Source organism: Bos taurus, chromosome 14, assembly GCF_002263795.3.
Source record: "Bos taurus isolate L1 Dominette 01449 registration number 42190680 breed Hereford chromosome 14, ARS-UCD2.0, whole genome shotgun sequence".
NCBI classification, from domain to species: Eukaryota; Metazoa; Chordata; class Mammalia; order Artiodactyla; family Bovidae; genus Bos; species Bos taurus.
This window is the reverse complement of record NC_037341.1, coordinates 41,859,394-41,884,260: the sequence shown is the minus strand read 5'-3', so window position 1 is coordinate 41,884,260 and position 24,867 is coordinate 41,859,394. Positions and strand designations below refer to the sequence as shown.

The 24,867-nt window shown below is 38.3% G+C and overlaps 1 protein-coding gene and 1 long non-coding RNA gene across 3 annotated transcripts in view; one reads left to right on the top strand and one right to left on the bottom strand.

Moving 5' to 3' along the window:
• Positions 1-14,575, bottom strand: part of ZC2HC1A (zinc finger C2HC-type containing 1A) — a 65,910-nt gene extending 51,335 nt beyond the window's left edge. The window contains exon 1 of one of the 2 annotated variants that reach the window (XM_059893230.1): positions 14,474-14,575. In XM_059893230.1, the coding sequence (XP_059749213.1) occupies positions 14,474-14,489 (16 nt within the window). In that variant the 5' untranslated portion in view covers positions 14,490-14,575. 2 annotated transcript variants of the gene reach the window in all.
• Positions 14,576-14,610: 35 nt separating this feature from the next.
• Positions 14,611-24,867, top strand: part of LOC132342204 (uncharacterized) — a 55,965-nt gene continuing 45,708 nt past the window's right edge. The window contains exons 1-2 of the long non-coding RNA XR_009490501.1: positions 14,611-14,722; positions 19,295-19,430. This is a non-coding gene — a long non-coding RNA (uncharacterized lncRNA). The remainder of the gene's footprint in view (positions 14,723-19,294; positions 19,431-24,867) is intronic.

Genomic DNA, 24,867 nt, shown 5'->3' with positions numbered 1-24,867 from the left:
GCTGACAGCATCTGTGAAAACCCTCCAGCCAGCCACATCAGGATCTACCCAGCTCTGCCCACCAGTGGACCAGCACTAGCCTTGTAAGCCCAGGGTACAGCCACCTCATAACCTGGGCCTACCACCGGCGGCAGTCTGCATCCACAAAGGCCAAGCCTACCAGTCAATTGGACCAGGGACCATCACTGCCAACTAGACCACTCAGAGCAATCAGCCCACCGTATCAGAAGGGCCTATGAGGGCACATAAGGGGCACTTCTGAAACATAAGGCTCTGGTGACTAGAATAGTGAGCTGCTGGGAGGCACAGAACCTTTCCTACAAAAGACCACTCCAACAAGATCAAGAAATGTAACCAACATACCAAATAAATAGAAATAAAAACAGCAAGTTAGGCAAAATGAGGAGACAGAGGAATATGTTTCAAACAAAGGAGGAAGATAAAACACCAGAAGAACTAAGGGAAGTAGAGCTAAGGAACTCATCCAGTAAAGAGTTTAACATAACAATCACAAAAATGCTCAAAGAACTTGGGAGAAGAATGGCAAAACACAGCAAGAAGTTTCAAAAAGAGTTAGAAAATACAAAGAAGAATGAAACAGAGCTGAAGATTGCAATTAAGTGACATAAAAACATACTGGAAGGAATCAACAGTAGATTAAGATGATATAGAGGACTGGAACAGCAAGATGAGAGACAGTAGTAGAAATCTCTCAAGCTGAACAGAAAGAATTTAAAAAATGAGAACAGTTTAAGATACTTTTGAGACAACATCAGGCACACTAACATTTGCATTATGGGAGTTCAAAAAGAAGTGAGGTGCAGAGAACATATCAGAAGACAAGATGGCTGAAAACTTTCCTAACCTGGGAAGGGAAACAGTCATCCAGGTTCAGGAGGCACAGAGAGTAGCCCCAAACAGAATCTACCCAAATGGACCACACCAGAAAACAGTGTAATTATAATGGCTAAAATTAAAGACAGAGTACTAAGAGCAGCAAGGGAAAAGTAAATAGTTACATACATGGGAATGTACATAAGATCATAAGTTGACTTTTCAGTAGAAATCCTGCAAAATAGAAGGGAATGTTCATGACACATTTAAAATGATGAAAGGAAAAAAAATCTACAACCAAAAATACTCTATTCAGCAAAGCTATCATTCAGGTTTGAAGAAAGATAAAAAGTTTTCCAGACAAGCAAAAGTTAAAAGGTTCAGTACCATGAAACTAGCTCCACAAGAAATGAAAATGGACTTCTCTAACCAAAAAACAAAAAGCCTCACCTAAAAATATTAAAGTTAGGGAAGGAAAAATCTCACTGGTAAAAGCAAATACACTGTAAAGGTGGCAGACCAACCACTAATAAAGCAAGTAGAAAGATTAAAAGACAGAATTAGTAATCTCTTCCATAGACAGAATAAGTAGTTGAGAAATATAAAAATCAAATTATCTAGAATATGATGTCAAAAACATTTAACATAGAAGGGGAATAAAAACGCAGGATTGGTGTACCCCAATGTTCATCGCAGCACTGTTTATAATAGCCAAGACATGGAAGCAACCTAGATGTCCATCAGCAGATGAATGGATAAGAAAGCTGTGGTACATATACACAATGGAGTATTACTCAGCCATTAAAAAGAATACATTTGAATCAGTTCTAATTAGGTGGATGAAACTGGAGCCTATTATACAGAGTGAAGTAAGCCAGAAGGAAAAACATAAATACAGTATACTAACACATATATATGGAATTTAGAAAGATGGTAACAATAACCCGGTGTACGAGACAGCAAAAGAGACACTGATGTATAGAACAGTCTTATGGACTCTGTGGGAGAGGGAGAGGGTGGGAAGATTTGGGAGAATGGCAATGAAACATGTAAAATTTCATGTAGGAAACGAGTTGCCAGTCCAGGTTCGATGCATGATGCTGGATGCTGGGGGCTGGTGCACTGGGACGGCCCAGAGGGATGGTATGGGGAGGGAGGAGGGAGGAGGGTTCGGGATGGGGAGCACATGTATACCTGTGGCGGATTCATTTTGATATTTGGCAAAACTAATACAATTATGTAAAGTTTAAAAATAAAATAAAATTAGAGAAAAAAAAAAAAAAAAAAAACGCAGGATTGTTAAAATACATTCAAACTAAAGAGGACATCACATCAACTTAAAATAGCCATAGACAGATTGCTATTGAAACCACAAACTGAAAAATCTATAACAGACAAAAACACAAAAAACTGACAGGAATCTAAACATAATACTCAAGTTATCAAATCACAAGGAAAGAGATCCAAAGAAGAAAACAAGACTAACAAACAAAACTACAAAATAAACCTGAAAACAATTTCAAAAATGTCAATGAATACATACCTATCAACAATTACTTTAAATGTACATAGACATAGAGTGCTATAATCAAAAGACACAGAGTAGCTCAATGGAAACAAAAACAAGACATTATATATGCTGCTTAAGAGACTCAATCAAGATCTAAAGGAAAACATAGACTGAAAGTGAAGGGATGGACAAAGGTATTCCACACATACAGAAATTTATTAAAAAAACCTAAGCAGTAGACTTATATCAGACAAAACATACTTTAAACCACTGTCTGTAACAAAAGACCAAGTAGGACATTATCTAACAAAGAGATCAATCCAAGAAGCTATAACAATTGTAAATATATATGCACTCAACAGATACACCTAAATGCATAAAGTAAATATTAACAAACAAACAAGCAAAAAAGAAATGGACAATAACACAAATAACAGTAGGGGACTTTAACAAAAACTAACCTACATCAATGAACGTATCATTCAGAGAAAATTCATAAGGAAACACTGGCCTTAAACCAAATGGTCTTAACATATATAGAATATTATATCCAAAAGCATCAGAATATACTTTTCAAGTGCGCATAAACATTCACAAACCACGTAACAAGTGGTTGTTTTGTGGTAGACCACAAACCAAATCTCCATGAATTTAAGAAGACTGAAATCATATCAAGAAACTTCATGCTGAGACCAGGAATCAACTACAAGGGAAAAAACTGTCCCAAAACACCACAAATATATATAACTAAACAACTAATGGGTCACTGAAAAAATCCCAAAGTAAAAAAATATCTGGAGACAAATGAAAACAAAAAACACAATGATCCAAAATTTATACTTGCAGCAAAAGCAGTTCTAAGAGGGAAGTTTATAGCAATACAAACTTATCTCAGGAAATAGGAAAAATTTCAAATAAACAACATAATCTTACACCTAAAGGAACTAGAGAAAGAAAAACAAAACTCAAAAATTAGCTGAAAAGAAATCATAAAGAAAATAGAACTAAATAAGAGACTAAAAATGATTTAAAAAATCAATTAAAATACAAGCTGGTTCTTTTAAAAGATAAAAAAAAATTGATAAAACTTCAGCAAGTCTCATCAAGAAAAAAAGAGGGCTCAAATTAAAAAAAAAAATAGAAATGGAAGTGGAGACGTTATACTTAACACTGTCTCGACAAAAACTATGGAATCAATACCACCATGCTCTGTGGGAAAAAAAGAAAAACCTTCTGCTCCCTTAGCTCTGCTAGAAGCTGGAGGGTGCTAGGCCCCTGTGTAGTAGTGCATAGAATTCTAGCTTTTTTCCTCCTTTCTCTGTATATTGGGCTCAGAGATTACACTGTGTCTCTATGTGAATATGGACAGTTAGCATTTACCAACATGTATCTGTCTACTTTCTCTTGTTTAAAAAAAGAAAAAAAAACTTAAAAAAATGGGGTTATAGAAGGTCAGCAAAGGGTGGGTTTGAGATGTTTGGGTGGGTTAAGTGGGCATTTTGACAACATGGCTTCTTCTTTGGCATGTTTAATTGTGATGTTTAACGGACATCCTTGCAGTTTAAGATGACACTTTTAAAATAAAATTCTCTCCTAATGAAAAAAAAAAAAGAGAGAGAGATTACCATGAACAGTTAAATGCCAATAAAATGGACAACTTAGAATATATGGACAAATATAATATCCCAAGACTGAATCAGTGTTCATACTGAAATCTTGTCACCTGTGACAAAATGGATGAGCCTAGAGGGTACTATGCTAAGTAAAATAAGACAAAGACAAATTCTGTATACTTTCACTTAGATGCGGAATCTAAAAAACAAAACAAATGAACAAACTTACAAAACAAACATAGTCATAGACACAAAAAACAAATAGATGGTTTCGGGGGTGGGAGGTGGTGAGGTGGGGCGGGAAATAGGTGAGAGAAATTAAAGCATACAAACTCTTAAGTTACAAAATAAATCAGTCACAGGTATGAAATGTACAGTATGGGAGATACGGTCGGTAATACTGTAATATCTTGCATGATGACAGACGGTAACTAAACTTACCATGGTGATCATTTTGAAATGTAGAGAAGCATCAAATCACTATACTCTTGCACCAGGAACAGAAATAGTTTTATAGTCTTTATACTTCCCAGTACTTTATACTTCCCAAAGAAACTCATAGAAAAAGAGATCAGATGCATGGTTACCAGAACTGAGGACGAAGGAAGGTGGGAAGCTGGATGAAGGTCATCAGAAAGTATAAATCTCCAGTCATAAGTAAGTACTAGGGATGTAATGGATAATATGATAAAGATAATTAACAGTTCTATATTGTATACCAAATTTAAGAGATTGGATCCTGGGAGTTTCTCACCAGAAGAAAAAAAAAACTTGTTCTTTTCCTTTTATTTTGTATCTATGTAAGACGAGAGATGTTCACTAAATTTACTGTGGTAATCATTTTATGATGTATGTAAGTCAAATCATTATCCTGTATCCCTTATACAAGTGCTCTATGTCAATTACATAAACAAAACTGGAAGGAAAATAAGATGAAAACAGATGCTACAATTTGGATGATGAAGCCATTCTGGGGATGGATAGTGATGATGGCTGCACAGCAATGTGAATGTACTTAATACAACTCAGTTGTACACTTAAAAACGGTTAAAACTGTAAATTTTATGTTATGTCTAGTTTTCCACAATATAATGGTTTTAAACTAAAAAAAAAAAAAAAAAATAGGAAGAAATAATAGTGAAGATTAGTGAGGTGGCTTCCTAATATGATTAGGGAGTCTCGAATAAAAAGAATGTTGTCCCTACCAACCACAGAAGTATTATGCTTTAAGGAAAAGATCACCTAGTTACTATGCATTATGTGAATTGTTGATTTTTTCATACACATAATATTAAGATTCACTGGACCAGCAGATTGAGATAATCTGACATTAATGAATCTGACACAATTCATTAAATAAAGAAGTTTCTGCAATTTTCACAAAATCAAGTTACCCTAATGCATCTTTCATGAACTTTCACACTACAAATTTCATCATAGACACACATACACACACACTGCATTCTTTGGAATCTACAAAACTAAGTCAATTTGTCATTTTATTTTCTAGCCAAATACCACACCTAAATTTACTTCTATACCTGTAATTTTCATTAAGATGACATAGTATCCTTATCATATTTTCTGCTGAATACATTGGGAAAGGAATACATCAAGGTTGTATATTGTCACCATGCTTATTTAACTTACATGCAGTCTACAGTCTACGTTTAACTTATATGTTTCGTATTTACATCATGCGAAACACCGGGCTGGATGAAGCACAAGCTGGAATCAAGATTGCCAGGAGAAATATCAATAACCTCAAATACACAGATGACACCACCCTTATGGCAGAAAGCAAAGAAGAACTAAAGAGCCTCTTGATGAAAGTGAAAGAGGAGAGTGAAAAAGCTGGGTTAAAACTCAACATTCAAAAAACTAAGATCATGGCATCTGCTTCCATCATTTCATGGCAAACAGATGGGCAAACAATGGAAACACTGATAGACTTTATTTTGGGGGGCTCCAAAACACTGCAGATGGTGACTATAGCCATGAAATTAAAAGATGCTTGCTCCTTGGAAGAAAAGCTATGGCCAACCTAGACAGCATATTAAAAAGCAGAGACATTACTTTGCCAACAAAGATCCATCTAGTCAAAGCTATGGTTTTTCCAGTAGTCAGGTATGGATGTGAAAGTTGGACCATAAAGAAAGCTGAGCGCTGAAGAACTGATGCTTTTGAACTGTAGTGTTGGAGAAGACTCTTGGAGATTCCCTTGGACAGCAAGGAAATTAAACCAGTCAATCATAAAGGAAATCAGTCCTGAATATTCATTGCAAGGACTGATGCTGAAGCTGAAACGCCAATACTCTAGCCACCTGATGCAAATAACTGACTCACTGGTAAAAAACCCTGATGCTGGGAAAGACTTGAAGGCGGGAGAAGAAGGGGACGGCAGGGGATAAGACAGTTGGATGGCATCACCAAGTCGATGGACGACATGAGTCTGAGCAAACTCCAAGAGCTGGTGATGGACAGGGAAGCCTGGTGTGCTGCAGTCCATGGGGTTGCAAAGAGTCAGGCATGACTGAGAGACTGAACTGATTTTACTGATGGTTAAAACTTTTATCAGAAAACTACTATCTTTTAGAAGTGACAAACTCATGATAAAATTACAGTTATTGACTTCATATATATGTTGTTGCAAGGCATTTATTGAGTCCACAGAAAACTTATCAGGAGAATCAAAACAGACATTGGTGGGAACACAATCAAACAGTAACAGAAGAATGCTTTGTTCTTGCATACTCCAGGTGTCCCTCTGCCCTATTTCAGTGGCAGAGAGTAACTATTTGTCATTTCAGGTGGAAGTCAATGCCTGGATGGTGGCAGTTAAGCTGTGAACAGTACAAAAGCATAGCTAAGCTTTGCCTGATTTGTCCTTTCCAATACCAAAGACTAGGTTATTTAGGGATATCAAAGCAACTTCATTTATCTGGATCACTTAATTCCATTAATTATCCAGAAAGCTGAGGCAGTTGCTGGCAGCTGAATCCATTAGATACATGAAGATCAGAATGTCTTCATAATGACTGTCAAAGTGATACCACATACTACTTGCCTATTTATAGTTTTCATGTCTTCCTTCAAATTCCAAACAGTGATTTAAAAAGGTATCAATATAAAATGCTGAATAGTACCACATGTTACTTGCTTCAAAGTATATTTTAGTATTTCCTTGTTAAATAGATAACAAAACAAAATCTTTTGAAAATTAACTGTTAAGAAAAATCAGTTAACACGTGGAAATAATGTGAGTGCCTACTTGAGTCCCTACTACTTGCCAAGCATGTACCAAGCAATAGTGACACAAGGGTAGAGACATACAATCACTGCTTGATAAAGCCAACAGTCTACACGCTTTACTTCTCTGGTTCTGTATCTAAGAACCAAATCCTCTTCCATTTTTTCTTTTTTTAATACAAAAGCTTAAAACTTAATATAACAGCAACAAGAATACTACCATAAAATCAACTCCTGGGATTAATTCCTACAAGTCATCAAACATGTTCAAATTGTATTTAAAGAAAAAGAAAATTATTATCACCAAAGGCATAAAAAAGAGGAAATACCATTACAGAGAAAACATTTTAAATTATTTCCAAAAACAAGAAAAAATTAAAAGTCATTACGTTATTCAAAATAAATAGATATATAAATTTAGTTTTCTCTTATACAGCATAGCCCTATAATCCACAAAGTATGTCACGTGTGTTGGCATCAACATCCCCTGGAAAGAATGTCTACAACAGGTCATGATAAGCAGCTTAGGCTTTAGTCATGAAGCCACTGCTGCTGCTGCTACTGCTAAGTCACTTCAGTCGTGTCTGACTCTGTGTGACCCCATAGATGGCAGCCCACCAGGCTCCCCTGTCCCTGGGATTCTCCAGGCAAGAACACTGGAGCAAGAACACGAAGCCACAATTTGTCCTAATGGCAATGTTCTAATATTCTTTACAACAGAAAAAGCACTGGACTCTGTCTCATATTATCTAAGTCAAGTCTCAGCTCTGTCACTTAGAACTATGACTTGCTGGGCAAGATAGTAAACCTCTCTAAGGTTCACAATTCCTCTTATATAAAATAAGGATATTAGATTAAATGACCTAGGAGCACCCCTTCTAACTCTAATACACCATAATAAATAAAGCATATTTAATAAAATCTACCTTAAAAGTATATGGATAATAAGACACCTCCCTTACTGATGTTATATTTAAAAAAGAAAGTTGGTCATAAATAAGAATGATTAAACCGACTGACCAACTGCAAGATGTCGAGGAAGTGACTTCCACTTGTCTATACACAGAATTGAGAATCTGCGAGGACCTTGAGCAAAGAACATGTCTCTCTCCTTGTTGGAAAAGTTTTCACTAAATGAACTATAAGAAAATGTATGAGTAGTCACATAGGTAGCCTCAAGTTTAATATCTGTTAAATGAAGATAATATCTGCTCAATCTACCTTAAAATTCAAGAGGATCAACTGAGATGTTATACATAAAAATGCTTCACAAGCAATAAAATAAAAAATACTACTCTCCAGGGCATGAGGCAAACTCTACTACTCTCTCCTGAGTGGCAAAAGCTGTATGGTTGAGGCTGTTTGCTATCCACTTGAAACTATCATAACACTGTTAATCAGCGATACTCCAATATAAATGTTAGGAAAAAAAGATCTCAATAAACCTCTCTTTTGAAGCACATGGTAGCTGTTTTCCTACTTTCCCCCTACAACCCTTTTTTAAAATTGAATTACTTCCAGGTCAATGATCTCTAATATCTCGTAAGCTATTCGTCTTTCAGCTCATCCTAGATTTCAATATTTCACAGTCACCCTTAACCTACTCAGCACACAGTCTTCACCCTTCCTTCACTTTAGTGACCTGCACTCCAGGAAAAACAACCACTGCTAAAACAACTTAGAAAGCTCCACCTCTGGACTCTTAAAATACACAAGAGCTCTAACGACAGGCTTCTACAATCTACCTCTTGGTCACTTTCTTGATCTCAGAGTGACTTGCATTTTCTTGATAAGCCATTCCTAGCGGTACTTCCATTCCTATCCATTCTGAACTTGACTAGTCATTTCCACTACTTCTACCAATCACCCTCAAATCCTTTGCTTATGGTTAAATGTTTGGAAAATGCTAAACAAATAGGTTTTCTTAGAGTAGAACTTACTCAGTCTTGAGAGAGAAGAGATTTAGTATGCGTTATTTCCCCAACAGAAATCCTTTCTGTGCCTAGAAGTTATTTAGGACCAATATCCTGAGTAGCATATTTTTTGAAACACTGGCTTACATTTACTAACTCCTCTCTACCTTTCATTCACTCCCAATCTGAAATACAGGCAAGCTTTATCAGGACTAAACACTGTATTAAAATAGACACGTATGTTGATTCAACAAGTACTTATTGAGCACCTACCATGAGACAGGAACTGTTCTAGCAATTAGGCAAACCAAATGAAATTCAGTATGAAATGGATGAAAACAGGATGAAATATGAAAATAGGATGAAAAGAGGGATGAAATTAGGCAAACAAGATGAATCAAAGACCCTGATCTTACCAAGCTTCTACTCTTTGGGGGGGGGGAATCACTTTTTTTCACTACCTGACATTTTATATATTTACCTGTTTATACGGGCTTGGTTCAGATGGTAAAGAATCACCTGCAATGTGGGAGACACAGGTTCCATTCTTGGGTCAGGAAGATCCCCTGGAGAAGGGAATGGCTACCCACTCCAGTATTCTTGCCTGGAGAATCCCAAGAACAGAGGAGCCTGGCAGGCTACAGTCCATGAGGTCGCAAAGAGTCAGATACGACTGAGCCACTAACACTGTTTATAAAATGTTTTTTAGTGAAAAGCACAGTGCAACGACAGAAAAACAGAACAGAGTAAAGAGAGAGAAGACAGTCATAATATTATGTGCGTGTCTGGGAAGCAGATACGATCAGGTAGTTTCTTCAATAAGGAGACAAAGACCTTAAGAGACAGAAGCAACTGATTACCATTAATCTGTTAATTGTCAAACTGAAATGCCTCTTGAATCCTCACCTTACTTGACCTTCCTATATCATAAGACTCTGCTGACCAATCCCTTCTACCTTTAAAGCCCTTTCTCTCTTAGCGTCAGTGATATTTCTTTCTCCTAAGTCCAAGTGTTTCGGATTTCATAAGCCAGCAGGGTTGCAACTGGTTAGTACCTAGGTCTCTAAGAATACCAAGTGCTACAGGCTTTTTCCAGCATACTCAGTAAATATTCATTCTCCCCTCTTCCCTTTCTTGACAATTTTTAAGCCTTTTTAAAGACTGCCCCCTACTCTAGTTTCCTTTCCTGCTCAACCTTAAAGCATCAGTTCCCCCCAAGTTTTTTTCTTCATCTTGTTAAATATAGCTTCGCTGAGCAAACATACCTATTTTCTGTCACTAATAAGCTAATGACTACTAAAAACTCCAGATAGATATTTACAGGCAGCTATAAAACTTTTCCACCAGATATGCCCCGAGTACTATACAAATACAACATTTCTAAAGCCAAAATCATTACCTCATCTTCCAAACTTGTCCTTCTCTTGGTTAAAGATAGTATTACGTTTTAGTCCAAGCTACAAAACTGCTTTATCCTTGATTCCTCTTCCCTCCCACATCCAGCAGTTCTATTTCATCTCTCCATCACCGAAATTTCTCTACCTATCTCCCCTTTTTAATTTCTGCTGCTTTTGCCTTAGTTCAAATCTTTATCACATATACACATTTCCAGCCTCTCCCTTCTCCAGTCTATTCTGCTGCCACAATTATGTAGTGAGATTGCCCACAACCCCTTCCAAGTCTGCTATGTTTTACCTACACTGAACTACTCTTAAGGTTCTAGCACACTTCCTGGGATTTTTATCCATCCAATAAACAAACACTAAAGGGGGTCTCCTATGTACTAGGCAGTTTGCCAAATGCTTAATATATGTTACATCATTTAATACTTAATATAGTTCAGGTAGATTGGAGTGTATTAGCTCCAAAGCTAAAAAGAAACAAAGTAAGGATCCAAGCACACATCTGTCCAATACATTGGCTATTAAAATAATATGGCATCAAAGTCAGTACCCCCCCCCCAAAAATGAATCGAGATAAATTAGTAAAGATGATGAATTAATTATCAGTTAAACCAGTGCTTAGATTAGGGGAAAACGAACAAAAACCCCTAAAGGGACAGCGTGGCTTTCTTCAACTACATCAAGAGCTACATTAGAAAAGAGCAATCAAACTTTAATCAAGTTTTAGAGGGCAATACCCTAAGGCCTACTAATTTTAGCAGTCCAAAAGAGGACTAGGCAGGAAGATCTGTCACAATTGTTAATAATGACTTATCAACATATTATGAAAGGAATGACAATACATACGGATAAAACCTGCTTAGGGTTTGTCCTCTCTCCATTTTACAGATGAAAAGCTTAAAAGAGATTGAACTTTTCCAGGTCTAGAACTACTTTTATTTCCTTTAGACATACCTATAGTGCATGGTGGTGGTTTAGTCGCTAAGTTGTGTCAGACTCTTGAGACCCCATGGACTGTAGCCTGCCAGGCTCCTCTGTCTATGTAATTCTCCAAGCATAATACTGGAGTGAGTAGCTGTTCCCTTCCCCATGGGATCTTCCCAACCCAGGGATCAAACCCAGGTCTCCTTCATTGCACCTGGATTCTCTACCATCTGAACCACCTGGGAAGACCAAGAATACTGGAGTGGGTAGCCTATACCTTCTCCAGGGGATCTTCCCAACTCAGGGATCGGACTGGGGTCTTCTGCATTGCAGGCAGATTCTTTACTAGCTGAGTTACCAGGGAAGCCCCAAGAATATGATAATCTTCAATAAAATTTTTCAGGACTCCATATGTTTTCTGATTTTACAATCAAGTTTAGTCTTCTAACTGGCTTCAATAAAAAACATGGGTTTAATTCCTTTTAATTTAATGCCAAGCAATAGTGTATTTGCTCAATTACTATGGTAAAGAATCCTTCTGCAATCCAGGAGACTGGGGTTTGATCCCTGGGTCGGGAAGATCCCCTGGAGAAGGCAATGGCAATCCACTCCAGTACTCTTGCCTGAAGAATTTCTTAGACAGAGCCTGGCAGGTTACGGTCCATGGGGTCGCAAAGAGTCAGACATGTCTGAGTAACTAACCACACAAGCACACATGGTATGTATTAAGCAAATTCTCAAAGGTTTTCTACTGAATACTGAAATATGAGGTTCATTAGACACCTTTGATATGCTAGATTTTAATTTCCAATAGGGAAAAACTCTATCTTTCACTGTACCAATGTATCACTGTTTATTAAACAAAGTCACAGAGGAATGAATTAATGAATTCCTCATTAAGACTCAAAGTTCTTCTTTATAAAGTATGACTCAACAAGGGCTAAATTTTTAAAAGGAGGAGGAGAAAAAGAAAGGCACTAACTTCAAGAAAAGTCTCTGAGAGCTTTTATTTTATTAAAATAAAAATTTTTATTACCATTTGAAATTACCAATATTCAACTGTTTTGCCCTAGAAAAAGAATAATTTCATACATTGTAACCTAATTCATTATAATTAACACACAACATTGTTAATGACAGCAACTTAATTTTGTTAAAAAAAATTAAATGAGTAAAGAAGTACTGTTTAACATGAAACATCACAAGCTGGACTCCTAAAACAAACACCCATGATAACATAACATATTACAGCAGAATTCATGTTTTTCTTCACCCATGTAATTGAGTATCATAATAGGTTTTCATTGTATTTTAAAAGCATTCGTGGTTAAGATTTCAAAAGTAATATCAGCACTGCTAAAACATAAGAATCACTAAAATGTAGGCTCAGTGAGAAGAGCGCTTTGACTTTTTATTTTTTCCTGCATCCCCACGGCCTCTCATGGACAAAGTCATTTATCTAACAAATATTTAATGAACACCTACTTTGTGTCAGACATTGTTTTAGATGCTTAGCATAAACAAATGAAAAGTCAGATGAAGATCTTTGCCTCAATTACAAATGCTAAATAAAATAATAGAAAAATAAAGCTTCAGAAAAACCATTCTAAAGCACTGTATGTGTATTAAAATAACTTCATGAGAAATGCAGGACCCATGATCCTATGCTAAAATACCATATGTTTGAAAATTCATTAAAAAAAAAAATAAGCTGTCTCCAGGAGTTCTCTAAACAAAAACACCTGAGTAAGGAATATCATTACAATTCCTACTTCATGGAAACTTTTGAGTGATCTGCCTAAAATAAATTAGCAAAGAACAAGAACTTCATTTGTTATAGTACACTGCAGCTGCACACAAACAGAAAATCATCACAGGTCTCGATTATCTATGATCCTCAAGGTGGTTAGTATGAGAGCATCACCTAGGAGCAAGAGAATGAAATAATATCATATTCATTACTGTATTTGCTTTTTGGTGAGACTAGGTCACTGCAGAAAGTTATCAGTTATTACTTTTCTTTTCATAACACAACTTAAAATAATTTACTCTCCAGCATACAACAATACACAGAGCTCAATGCCTCTGTTTATTAATTCCACCTGAATCTATGTAAATTAAGAGGAGGAAAAAAAGCTAAATCATTGCAACAGTATCCCTCCGTTGTGTTAGGGTTATTCTTCTTCAGAAGGATTAAGCACAATTTGAAAAGGAATCTTGAAACCGCTGTTGCTAATGCTGTTTTCTTTTTTTTCTTTGTTGTCTTTAAGCGAATGCTGTATTACACCAGGATAACACAGGTAAAGAGAACAGACAAGTGAAAAGAATTGGGAACAAAGCAAAATCTGGCGTCCTGCTACAGCACAAAGATAAACCCAAAGATAAAGAATCAATGTTGGCTTTTCCTTACAGAGTTCTCTTGAATAAACCCTTAAACCCTTCTGTTAACCTATTGTCCTGGCTCTAAAACTGGCCAGTGACACTTCCTCGGGAGATGCTCTCGGCACCCTTCCCATAAAAGATGCTGCAGAAATGGAAAAACGGTTACCTAGGGAAACCAAGCAAAGTGGCCAAGGAAAGTATCAGCAGTTCAAGGCTGGAGACACACCCCGGGGCTCCAGCAAAGGCTGGCGGTAGGGAGGCGGCAGACATGAATGGAGAGTCCACTTTGCAAGGAAAATAAAATTTGGTCAGAGGCTGTTATTACCAATAGGACACTCAGGTAGTGAGGCAGACCAGAAAATGGTAGGAAGGGATTTGCAGGCGTTTACCAGAGGCAGATCAGGCTCGTGGGGTAGGGCGGGGGAGCGCATCAAGTATAAACCGTTTGAGGAGGGGCAGCCTAAGGATCATCAGCTCGACAGTGTCTGGGGCTGCAGAGAGCCCAATCATCCCAGCCTCCGAAGGAGCGGCGGGGTCCACCGCTATGGAATCTGCCCTTGCCTCCCCGGTACGGAGGTCCAGGGTAGACCCTTCCCCCGCCACCCGACCCCCAGGCGCCCCGCCCACATCCTTTCTTCTCCTCACCTTCCAGTCCCTCCATTGCGCCAACGCTTCGAGATCCACCAGACTCCTTGAGCTGCACCCGCCACCGCCGCCGCCCAGCTCCGGCTGTAGCAACCCGGCCGCGCCTCCCACCTGCTAATATTCCGAGCTCCCATTGGTCCGGCGCGGGAGGGGCGGGGAGTTACGAAGGGGCGGGGCCTCGAGGTGGCCCGCCTCCTGCCGCCGATGCGCGGAGGCAGCCCACGTCCGCGCTTCAGTAGCGCTTCTCCGGTGAGTCTGCACCGCATTCGGTTGTATCTTGCCGCCGTACGGCGGCCTTTGTTCGACTCTCGCCTTGTTTTTCTCACGTCTTAGCCTTTTGTTTAGAATATCTCAGCACCTCAGGGTTCCCATCAGCAGTCCCTCAATCAAGTGCAATTCTGAATTGCCATCTATCCCTCTCTGAGGACTTGAAGCAAACACGCAAACAAACCCCGCGTCTTACACACTCTTGAGCAGCACCCTCTCCATTCCCCGCTGTGTAGTCACATTTCACCGGAGTGTATTTCCTAAACTTTTCTCTGCACACACGGATATGTGATTCTTCGGACCGTTTTCCTACAGAAATCGTACTTTCTATCTGGAATTGTAGAACTGAGATTTCTCTCGGCCCTCAGAAACAATTTCCTCAGCAGAAAAGCTTGGGCCGAAAATTAAAGTGAAACCCAGAGCTGCCTTCCTCTTCGGCTACTTTTGGCCTTCCCGGGCCCCAGACTTGGAACTAAAGTAGTCGGTCGGCGCCCCAACTGAGGAGGTACATAAAACTAGGTTTGATCAGGGAGTTTAGGGGCGAAACTAATCTATATATGACAGATGGAAGCCTGTTTCTGTCAAAACCTCTTGGGATGAAGGTAACTGCAAAACTAGCTAAAACCTCTGCTTAACAATCTAACACATTTCCCCAGAACTAAATGTCTTTGAAAATTTGATTTAGCGGTAATAAGCCATCTCATTGGCTAACTCTAGTATACGTCTTGGCAATTTGTCAGTATTAGTGTAATTTCCGTAACAAATCTTACATGCTGCTGCTGAGTCGCTTCAGTCGTATCTGACTCTGTGCGGCCCCATAGACGGCAGCCCACCAGGCTCCTCCGTCCCTGGGATTCTCCAGGCAAGAACACTGGAGTAGGTTGCCATTTCCTTCTCCAATGCATGAAAGTGAAGTCGCTCAGTCGTGTCTGACTCTTAGCGACCCCATGGACTGGAGGCTACCAGGCTTCTCCGTCCATGGGATTTTCCAGGCAAGAGTACTGGAGTTGGGTGCCATTGCCTTCTCCTTCTCCTATTACTCCGTTCAGTTGCAAAATGTTGACATCATATCTAAAGTTTGTCTGCTTATAAAAGTATGTAACTTACAAACCAGAAGCCTTTATGAAGCAAAAGTTCTATTCTCCATCCAAGAATGCCTTATAATGGAGTAATCTGAGTACATGGGGCTTCCCAGGTGGTGCTAGTGGTAAAGAACCCAACTGCCAAGCAGGAGACATAAGAGACTCTGATTCGATCCCTGGGTCTGGAAGATCTCTTGGAGCAGGGCACAGCAACCCACTCCAGTATTCATGCCTGGAGAATCCCATGGACAGAGGAGCCTGGCAGGCTACAGTCCATAGGGTGGTGTGGGAAATTAACAAGATGGTGCCAGTTAGGCTCTCTCGCCCCATGTTCTCAGGGCCTTCTCACCCATGTTCTATAAACAATGGTTTTGCATGATTATGTAACAGCCGAAATCACATATAGCACTGCGCGTTTGCTTCAGGAGGTACTCACTTTGGGCTACTTTGTGTGGTGGGCCTGTGCGAGCTTCAACATGAAAGCCCTGGTTGCTGCTGCACTGGGGCTACATTGGAGAAACGTCATGGTTATGTTACATGAGGTTATGTTATGACTCTGTTATGGCTTCATTATGGTTATGTTGTGGCTGTTGCTATGGCTGCTGAGTCAGCCAGGAGAGAGACTGTGATATGGCTACCGTGCCAGACAGGCGAGAATAAACCTGTCTGCAGTTCCATGGCTCCTCGAGTCTCCTTCCAGCCTCAGCTGGCCCCTTGCCTACCCTGGGTTCAGCAAACAGTGCAAACAGTGTGAACAGAGAGACAACCAGTGCAGGAACAGGATCAGCAATACAGGTGGCAAAGAGTTGGACACAACTGAAGCAACTTAGCACGCAGACACGAACAAGCACCTGAGGACTACACCATCTCTTTTGGGGAAGGTGATTTTAGTATGTGTGAATGTGGTGCAGTCTATCTCTATCTCTGATATGGACTCTTGAGACATGCCTGTCTCAACTCCTCCCCTCCCCCTAGTTCTGCTCTGGTTCTTTGATTCCTCTGAGATTTGAGATCCTAGGCCTAATTGGCCAGCTCACAGCCTTGCCTGCCATTTAGTCACCGGGGAGTGAGTGGGGAAAGGTCCTTTGGTGCTGCTAAGACTAAAGTTAGAATCGGGAGGGGTGGGGAATGGGAGTGCTTTAAACGAGCACTAAAAAGGAAAAACCACCATTGGAAAAAGCCCCAAAATAGAGAAAAAACTTACTTACTTTACAAATCACAAGTTCTTGAACTGAAGTCAAGTCACAAATGGAATTGGCTGATACACACCCTATTGGGTATAACTGCTACAGTAACAACAATACAGTAACAACATCTGCTACAGTAAAAACAATAATAATGGTAATAGTAATGATTTTGAAAAATTATATCAGGCATGTTTTAGGTCCTTTTCATATAGACACTTATCTAATCTTCAAAACAACTCTACAAAGTAGATATAATTTTCATCTTTTAGAATTCTTGAATTTCTAGAAGTCTCAGAGATGAAATTTTTGCTAATATTTATGCTCTTAGTGAATGGTGAAAGTGAAAGTTGCTCAGTCGTGTCTGACTCTTGTGACCCCATGGAATTCTCCAGACCAAAATACTGGAATGGGTAGCCATTACCTTCTCCACCAGATCCTCCCGACCCAGAAATAGAACCAGATTCTCCTGCATTGCAGGCGGATTCTTTACCAGCTGAGCTACATTAACTTGGATTTAAATTCTAGTCTGTCTGATTCCACCTGTAATGGATGATTTCATGACTCCTCACCTCCTCCTCATCTTGCTTTCTAATTACTTAAATGTAAATTCAGATAATTCAGATTGGTTATTCAAGGTGTATTTGTGTAGGTATAGCTACTGTGAATCTTAACTCTCTAAAATGTGCCTGCCAATCTTTAGGAGTAATGTTCTCTCAACACTCTTATCTACCCTGGCTTCTTCAGCTTTCCCTGGTTTTGACCCCTGGGTGAAGAAGACAATTTCTTATCTGCCTTTCCTTCCTCTGCCTCCTACGTGCCTGGCCCAAAATTCTCTTTGGTCTTAATGCACTCTTCTGGCTTTTCTTTTTCTTGATCTACTCCATTTTTCTGTGACATATTCATTTAACAAATATTTGTTGAGTACCTACTGTGCTTCAGGTCCTTTTCATTTCGAGCCAGTCATTAAAATGAACAAAGCTCAGTCTCTCCTCTATGTTCCAAATCTTTTATCATTCATAATTTTTTTTATCTTGCCAGTGATCTTTTAAGCTAATGATAACATTCATAGAGGAGTGTGAATTAAAGGTCTTCCCATATCCCTATCATAAAATAAAGAAAACAAAGGTTCAGAGATGTTTACTGACTCTATCCAGATTACAAAACTACTAAGTAGCTGAAATAGATACTGCACCCTTGTCTGATTACATCATATCCCTGATTCTTTCCACTTCACATTACTTTCCCTTCAACCACCATTCCCCGGAGTCCATCCACATCTCATTTGCACCTTCCAAAGAGCTGAGCAAGCTACATATATCTTCTTGTTTCAAAGCTCCAACTTCCTGTTGGATCTTACACAAAGATCAATTCCCCTTTCAGAGATATCTTTTGGCCCTCATTCAAATCCTTTTCAGAATACAGCTGAATGAGATTCTGAATCTCAATTTATATACCCACTGACCCACCACAATTTAATAAATAAAAATTTATTTATACATTTAGCAACCATGACGAAAATGATAATTTTCATCAAAAACAAAAGGGACGTATTTTTTCTTAAATCTGGGGAGAAATGACTAAAGAACCATATTCTGAGTTAGCTCTTATTAGTTTATTTAGTTTTATTTTTAGACTGAAGTAAAACAAAAAGTTTTATGTGTTCAGGGACATAGTTATAGTACTGAACAAGAAAACATTAAGAAAAGGAGAAAAGAAGATCGTAAGGCAGACTTTATTGCCTTCATTGATTGGAGGGTTACTCCATTCACAGTGTGAAAGTGATTATTCTACTTCTTTCTCCTCTAGTTCTATAAAGAACTCCATTTCTTTCAGGATTCTCTGCTCTCCTCCACTTTCAAAACTAATTCCTAGCTGCAAAAGAATGAATTTTTTTAAACCTTCAATTATGATCACATCTCTCCATCTCCGGCCACCATCATTCCAAATCTGAAATTAAAATCTATTAACTCAAATTCATATTGAGATACTCCTACATGTGTAACACTGTTCTAGGCACAACAGGGAGCTCCGAAGAAGTCTCTTTGGTTTCCAGGAAGATAACATCTAGTAGAGGAAGCCTGAGCAAGACATAATACAGAGCAATAGAGGACAATATATTCAATGGACTATTAAGTTGAGGTCCAACTTATAAAAGTAATTGGTTCTAAATAAACATTCATTTAGAGATTCACCTATGCTACTATATAAAACACTAGTTTATTGCTTCCAAGTGCTGAAATGTATTTTACCGAATACATATACCACATTTTATTTATTCCTTCCAGCAGTGATAGGCACCCAGCTTCCTCTAACTTGCAGTTACAATGAACATCTTTGTGACTGTCCCCTTATGAACCTGGGATCAAGTTCCTCTGGGATGCATCCCTGGAATAGTGGATTGCTGGATCACCTTCATTTCCAGTAAGTATGCCCAGATTGTTCTTTGCAATGTCTGTACCCAGTGTATCCTGCCACCAGCACTGTTTAAAGAGTACCCATCTTCCTGTGTCTATTTAATACTGGCTTAGGTCTAATTTTTGCCAGTCTACTGAGAATCAAGAATTGGGAATCTCTTCATATATTTGTAATTCATATATTTGTAATTGTATTCATATATTTATAATTGTGTTCATATATTTGTAATTGTATTCATATATTTGTAACACAAATATTTGTCTTACAAATATATGAATATTATACAATTATATAAATATATGAATAATTTGTATTCATATATTTGTAATTCATATTTGATTTTCAAGGAATTGTCTAATTTAATCACTGTTTTATGAGGTTTCCCTGGTGGCTCAGTGGTAAGGAATCCACATGTCAATGCAGGAGACAAGGGTTCAAGTCCTGGTCAGGAAGATCCTCTGGAATGGGAAATGGCAACCCAGTCCAGTATTCTTGCCTGGGAAAGCCCATGGACAGAGGAGCCTGGTAGGTTACAGTGCATGAGCTCACAAAGAGTTGGACATGACTTATTCACTGAGCATGCACACATGCATCCCTATTTTATGTTGTGATTCTCATCTTTTTGTTACGGATTTGTAAGTTTCTTAGTATATTTTAGATTTTAAGCTCTTGCTAATTTTGATTAGTTCAAAAATATTTTTCTAGGTTGTCAAATATTGGATATCTTTGTCTATGATGCCTGTCATTTGAATAGAAATCCTTAACTTTAATTTTGTCAAGTCCATCAATATATTTGCTTTATGAAATGTGCACTTGAGGTTTTATGCAAGTTCTCTTCACCTCTAGATTATGAGGGTATTTGTTTACATGATTTTCTGAGTGTAGCCAAACCTAATCCTAAGAAAATGGAGACAATTTAAATTCAGAGTAGAGACAACAACAACATTTTTTTCTAGTGTCTTTTAAGTTATGACGTAACTCTAAAAATTCAAATAGGAACCAATGCCCAGAACATTTTGAGACTTTGTGAATTTCAGCTTTATCCAGTTTTGCCCTTTGTTGCCAGGAAAGCAAAGTATTTTTAGATGCTCCTTTTCCCACCTAAAGGAAGAAAAACAGAAGAAAAAGAAAAATATTGAGTCCTTTCCCCCTTGCTTTATTATTAATCATAGCAGCTTCTCACAACTTTTAAAGCAGTTTCCTTTAAGTGTTGTAAAGTATTACAAATAAATATTATATAATGATGATGATGATGTCAGAATATTTATACTAAGAACAAAGAAGGAAAATTTTTAAATCACCTAAATGAATACCTTGGCACTCCTTTACGATTTTAAAAGCTTTATGGCTCTGTTTCTTAAAACAATTATTAGATCCTCTAGTTTCCGCAGCTGCCTTTTAATAGAAACAACTATTTACGAATTCACCCTATAAAAACATGCTAATTATTAATATAATTGATCACTTGGTTTTGCCTTAAGAATTAAAAGGTAAAAGTAAAAAACTAAAGCTCTAATTTTCATTAACAAGTGGATACACTTGTTATTAGAATTATCTGCCTTTAACTATTTATACAAATGCCCACTTGTGCAGACCTATCTTTCTAGAAAAGTTGCTTTTTACAGTTTTACAATGAAAGTACATTATTCTGTTTACTTACTTTTTCCTTAGAATGCATTTCAAAAGTATAAATTGAGTATATTGTTGACCTAATTTTATCGTATAAATCCAACAATTGTTTGCTTGCTGTTTCCAAGAAACAGAATTGCTTAAGCCTATTCCGACAGAGGATGAGATGGCTGGATGGCATCACTGACTCGATGGACGTGAGTCTCAGTGAGCTCCGGGAGTTGGTGATGGACAGGGAGGCCTGGTGTGCTGCGATTCATGGGGTCGCAAAGAGTCGGACACGACTGAGCAACTGATCTGATCTGATTCACATTTACGTTTCTTAGCAGCTGACAGATAATCAACAAAACAGAAATAAGAATCTCTTCTGGTTCTGTTTTCAAAACATAATAAAACTTATATAAGAAAGAGAAATTCCATATAACAAGATATTAGTATTCATAGGAATTTAATTTTTATAGATTAAGGAGAAGCAGTTTTCAGAGCATTTGAATTATGTAAAAGACTATATAGATGTTAGTAAGTCTGACTTGAGGAGTCAGAAAGCCCTGAACACCTTTGCAGTGCTTCTGTTCTTTTTATGAACACCACTGGCCCTTTGTACTAAAGGTTATTGTTGCCCTGTTCTTAGATTCCCTTTATACCGGAAGGTATACCCAGCCCCACTTGTTAATTATGTTGGCTGATAACCCATGGCTACTTTCTTCCCCTGAGAGGCTATGGTCTCACCATTAGGGAGGCAGCCCACAGCCAGTGACTGACTGACTCTGGGGTAACACAAGTTAACCTTTGACTCAAGGTGGGCAGAGAGTATTTATTTAATACACAATGGTTATAGTTAATATGAAGACCATATGAAAACCATTTCCCATATAGTTTCATGTGATCCTCATAACCTGCCTTATCCTTTTGATTTTCATTTCAAAGAAATGGAGAGTCAACTAGAGTAAGTGACCTTTTAAAATTTATAGTGAGCAAGTGGCAGGTCATGGTGATTCTTGCTGTTTAGTCGTTGTCATGTCCGACTATTTGAGACCCCATGGACTGCAGCCTACCAGGCTCCTCTATCCATAGGATTTTCCAGGCAAGAATACTGGAGTAGGTTGCCATTTCCTTCTCCAAGGGATCTCCCTGACCCATGGATTGAACCTGCATCTCCTGCATTGCAAGCAGATTCTTTACTACTGAGCCACCAGGGAAGTGGCAGGATTAGAATATGTAAATAGATTCTCTAACTTGAGATACATGACTGTAGCATAACTGCTTTTTCTAAGTAAGGACACTAAGTCTGATGAGAATGACAAAAGGGAAAGCACTAGATTTATGTTCTCTCTCAGATCACGAAAGAGAGGACTGATAAACTGTCCATGGAATGAAATAAGTGGAAGTCATCTGAATTATTCTTTATTTTCTTCAATGACAGGATCCATGTGTGATGGTTAGTTTAATGTGTCAATTTGGCGAGGTCAAGTATTATTCTAGATGTACTACGAAGGTGTTTTCTGGATGAAATTAACATTTAAATTGGTGATTTTTTAGTAAAGCAAATTGCCCTCCATAATTGCCCTCTGATTCAAAGAACATGAATTTGAGCAGACTCTGGGAAACAAAGAAGGACAGGGTAGCCTGGACTGCTGCAGTTCATGGGGTTGCAAAGAGTTGGACAGGACTTAGCAACAACAGCTCCATAATGAGGGTGGGCTTCAATCCCATCAGTTGAAAGTTTACCTTCCCTTAGAAGGAATCTGGCAGCAGAGTGCCGTTGGATCCAACCTGTAATTCTACCCTGGGTCTCCAGCCTAAAAGGACCTAAAAATTTTAAACTTGCCAAGTTTGTGCAATAAAGGACCTAAAAATTTTAAACTTGCCAAGCTTGTGCAATCACAGGAGCCAGTTACTTAAAATCAATCAGTCTCTATCTCTTTCTCCCTTTCTATAGATATAGATATAATCCTATTGGCTCTGTTCTCTGGAGAACCCTAATTAATATACTAGGCTTGCCCAGGTAGTTGAGTAATCAACACCTGGAAAGCAGCAAAGTAAAACCAAAAATACGCTCTGAAAGAATTCAAACCTTTATATAACCCTGACTCAATTCAGATATCCCACTGACAGCTTCCAAATGTCAGAGTTCTCCTTTGTTCCTATCCTCTTTTCAGAGGTAGATGCTTCTCTTTGTGTCTCAATTTGGACACCATAGAAAGAGGCAAACTGTGGCCCAAATATCAGAAAATAAATCTATAAAATATCTTAACAATCTCCCACAACAATCTTACTCTAAAAATAACCCAGAAAGGTTTATTAAAAGACTGCCCAACATGGATGGTTAGTTAACTAAACCATGGACTAGAACCCAGGTCTTCTGACTTCTGGTCCTTTGCCCTTTGTGTCTCTTTATATACAAATTTTTACATACTGCAGTTCTAGACATTGTAAGAATAAAAGCCTGTGACTTCAAGGAACTTAAATTCTATTTCACTGAGCAAGAACCTATGAAGGCTATAGTAATAATAATAATATATGGCAAATAGCAAATAACATATTGGATATAATCTAGGGATAAATGAAGTCTATAGAAAATAAGAACTAGTCAAAGTAGACAGCTTATTTCAGGCTGAGTTTCCAGGGAAAGATTAATGAAGAATTCTAGGTACTAAGATGATGCTGTGAAAGTGCTGCACTCAATATGCCAGCAAATTTGGAAAACTTAGCAATGGCCACAGGACTGGAAAAGATCAGTTTTTATTCCAATCCCAAAGAAAGGCAATGCCAAAGAACACTCAAACTGCTGCACAATTCTTCTCATCTCACATGCTAGTAAAGCGATGCTTAAAATTCTCCAGGCTTCAACAGTACGTGAACTGTGAACTTCTAGATGCTCAAGCTGGATTTAGAAAAGGCAGAGAAACCAGAGATCAAATTGTCAACATCCGTTGGATCATCAAAAAGGTAAGAGAGTTCCAGAGAAACATCTATTTCTGCTTTATTGACTATGCAAAAGCCTTTGACTGTGTGGATCACAACAAACTCTGGAAAATTGTTCAAGAGATGGGAATACCAGACCACCTGATCTGCCTCTTGAGAAATCTATATGCATGTCAGGAAGCAACAGTTAGAACTGGACATGGAACAACAGACTGGTTCCAAATAGGGAAAGGAGTATGTATATTGTCACCCTGCTTATTTAACTTGTATGCAGAATACATCATGAGAAACGCTGGGCTGGAGGAAGCACGAGCTGAAATCAAGATTTCTGGGAGAAATAACAATAACCTCAGATATACAGATGACACCACCCGTTTGGCAGAAAGTGAAGAAGAACTAAAGAGTCTCTTGATGAAAGTGAAAGAGGAGAGTGAAAAAGCTGGCTTAAAACTCAACATTCAGAAAACTAAAATAATGGCATCTGGTCCCATCACTTCATGGCAAATAGATGGGGAAACAGTGGAAACAGTGACAGACTTTTATTTTCTTAGGCTCCAAAATCACTGCAGATGGTGACTATAGCCATGAAATTAAAAAATGCTTGCTTGCTTGGAAGAAAAGTTATGACCAACCTAGACAGCATATTAAAAAGTGGAGACATTACTTTGCCAACAAAGTTCTGTCTAGTCAAAGCTATGGTTTTTCCAGTAGTCATGTATGGATGTGAGAGTTGGACTACAAAGAAAGCTGAGTGCTGAAGAATTGATGCTTTTGAACTGTGGTGTTGGAGAAGACTCTTGAAAGTCCCTTGGACCGAAAGGAGATCCAACCAGTCCATCCTAAAGGAAATCACTCCTGAATATTCATTGGAAGGACTGATGCTGAAACT